This window comes from Aplysia californica, unplaced genomic scaffold, assembly GCF_000002075.1.
Source record: "Aplysia californica isolate F4 #8 unplaced genomic scaffold, AplCal3.0 scaffold00559, whole genome shotgun sequence".
Classification (NCBI taxonomy): Eukaryota; Metazoa; Mollusca; class Gastropoda; order Aplysiida; family Aplysiidae; genus Aplysia; species Aplysia californica.
This window is the reverse complement of record NW_004797829.1, coordinates 280,450-282,128: the sequence shown is the minus strand read 5'-3', so window position 1 is coordinate 282,128 and position 1,679 is coordinate 280,450. Positions and strand designations below refer to the sequence as shown.

The 1,679-nt window shown below is 39.1% G+C and overlaps 1 protein-coding gene across 2 annotated transcripts in view; it reads left to right on the top strand.

The window, feature by feature from the left end:
- The first annotated feature begins 556 nt into the window (after positions 1-556).
- The window catches only part of LOC101863049, an 18,504-nt gene continuing 17,381 nt past the window's right edge, over positions 557-1,679 (top strand). For both annotated transcript variants that reach the window (XM_013087219.2, XM_035972029.1), the window contains exon 1: positions 557-699. In XM_013087219.2, the coding sequence (XP_012942673.1) occupies positions 589-699 (111 nt within the window). In that variant the 5' untranslated portion in view covers positions 557-588. The remainder of the gene's footprint in view (positions 700-1,679) is intronic.

Here is a 1,679-nt window from a genome sequence, read left to right as displayed (position 1 = left end):
GCTTCTTTCTTTCCTTTCCATACTCACCCTGTCTACTTTAATTTGTCTCTATGTCCTCATCAGTTGTCGTGTCTCATCACTGCGACGAAATGTATCAGTCAATCAAAATCAAAACAAAAAAAACCACAACAACCAACCAATAAACCAGCCAAGCTGCTTCATTTCAAACTAATCAGCCAAACACCTGTCTATCAATCAATGAATGAATCAATGAATGAATCAATGAATGAATCAATGAATCAATCAATCAATCAATCAATCAATCAATCAATCAATCAACCAATCAACCCTTCAATCATTCAACCCATCAGCCAATCAACAAACCGAATCGGAAATCAACCAATCAACCAATCACCCAAGCAAAATATCAGTCTAACAAATAAGTTTGCCAATGAACCAACCCATCAAAATCAAACAGTCAAGTAATCAATTCATCTACGAAACAGTATTATTATATTTTGTTTTTCTCTCCCTGCAAATTGCAATTCAGCAAAATTGTTTCCATTTTCATACTTTATGCAATCAACTGCTAAATCAAGCACCCCCCCCCCCCCCCACAAAAAACTACCAAAACCGGACAGGCCAAAGATGGACAGACGTCCAGTTCTGTCCCTCGCCGTGTCCACCCTCCTGTGTCTGCTGGTTGTGGTCAGCTGCCAGGCTGACGTCAGAGAGGAGCTGCGGGCCCTGGACCTGAAGGTGAGTGGTCAAAGTACTACATGTGCGCCATTTTACAGTGAGCAAGATTTGGTCGCCTTTATGCACAAGGGGGCTATCCCCCAAAAATGCTGTTTTGAGAAAATCGAAGGTAAAGTTTTTGCCCCTTGTTCAGTTTCTTTAAAAGAAAAGGAGAGTTTTCTGTCTGGCCAAACAAATATACACACCAATGAAACCAAAGTTCTCCTATAGGTAGGGCAATGCCCACTTTTGGTGAAGGTCAAGATTTCTGGAAACCCCCGAAATCTGGGTTAACCCGCTTTGTCCTTAAAAGTGACCAATTCAGCCGTTCGCTGACTTAACGTCTTTTTCGTATTCACGGCAGTTTCGAGATGAAAAGGCTTTTTGTCAGCGTAACCATATAAAAAAGGCGTTCTTCCTAAGTTGGTTTTCTAACCTATTCAAAAACTAATCGCAGTATCACTTTGATTTTTTTTCACACAAGAAGGTTAACTGATCAGGCTATCGATGTAGCAAATAAAAAGAAACTGGCGTTATTGATGAAGAAAAGGCTTTTTGTCAGCTTACGGCAGAATTTGGCCACGGTTTATATAATTACACGACACTGATTTATAGTTTCTATTCAGCTATTGATTTTTGAGTTTTAGTAAAAACATTTTTTTGGCACTTGCAACACAAAAAGTTCATATAAGTGCCGAAGAATAGATGTGTTACAAGAGAGTAACAAACACACACAAAAAAGGAGGAGAGATATATGGACGATAGATGTTTGATAGGAAAGAAGGATCAAATCACACCAGAGCACCCGCCAACCACAAACACCTATTGGTTTATTGATTTACATTGTTTGTGCTACAAAAGTCTTTGTCCGAAGCTCTACTTCAATCAATGGAAGGTTGGCTTCTGTGTCTTACGACATCTTAATGGTAGGCTCCCTGGTATCCGGAAAAAGAAGGATTTTTTTTTTAATGTTTTTTTTTCCTCCTTTTTTTAACGGAAAA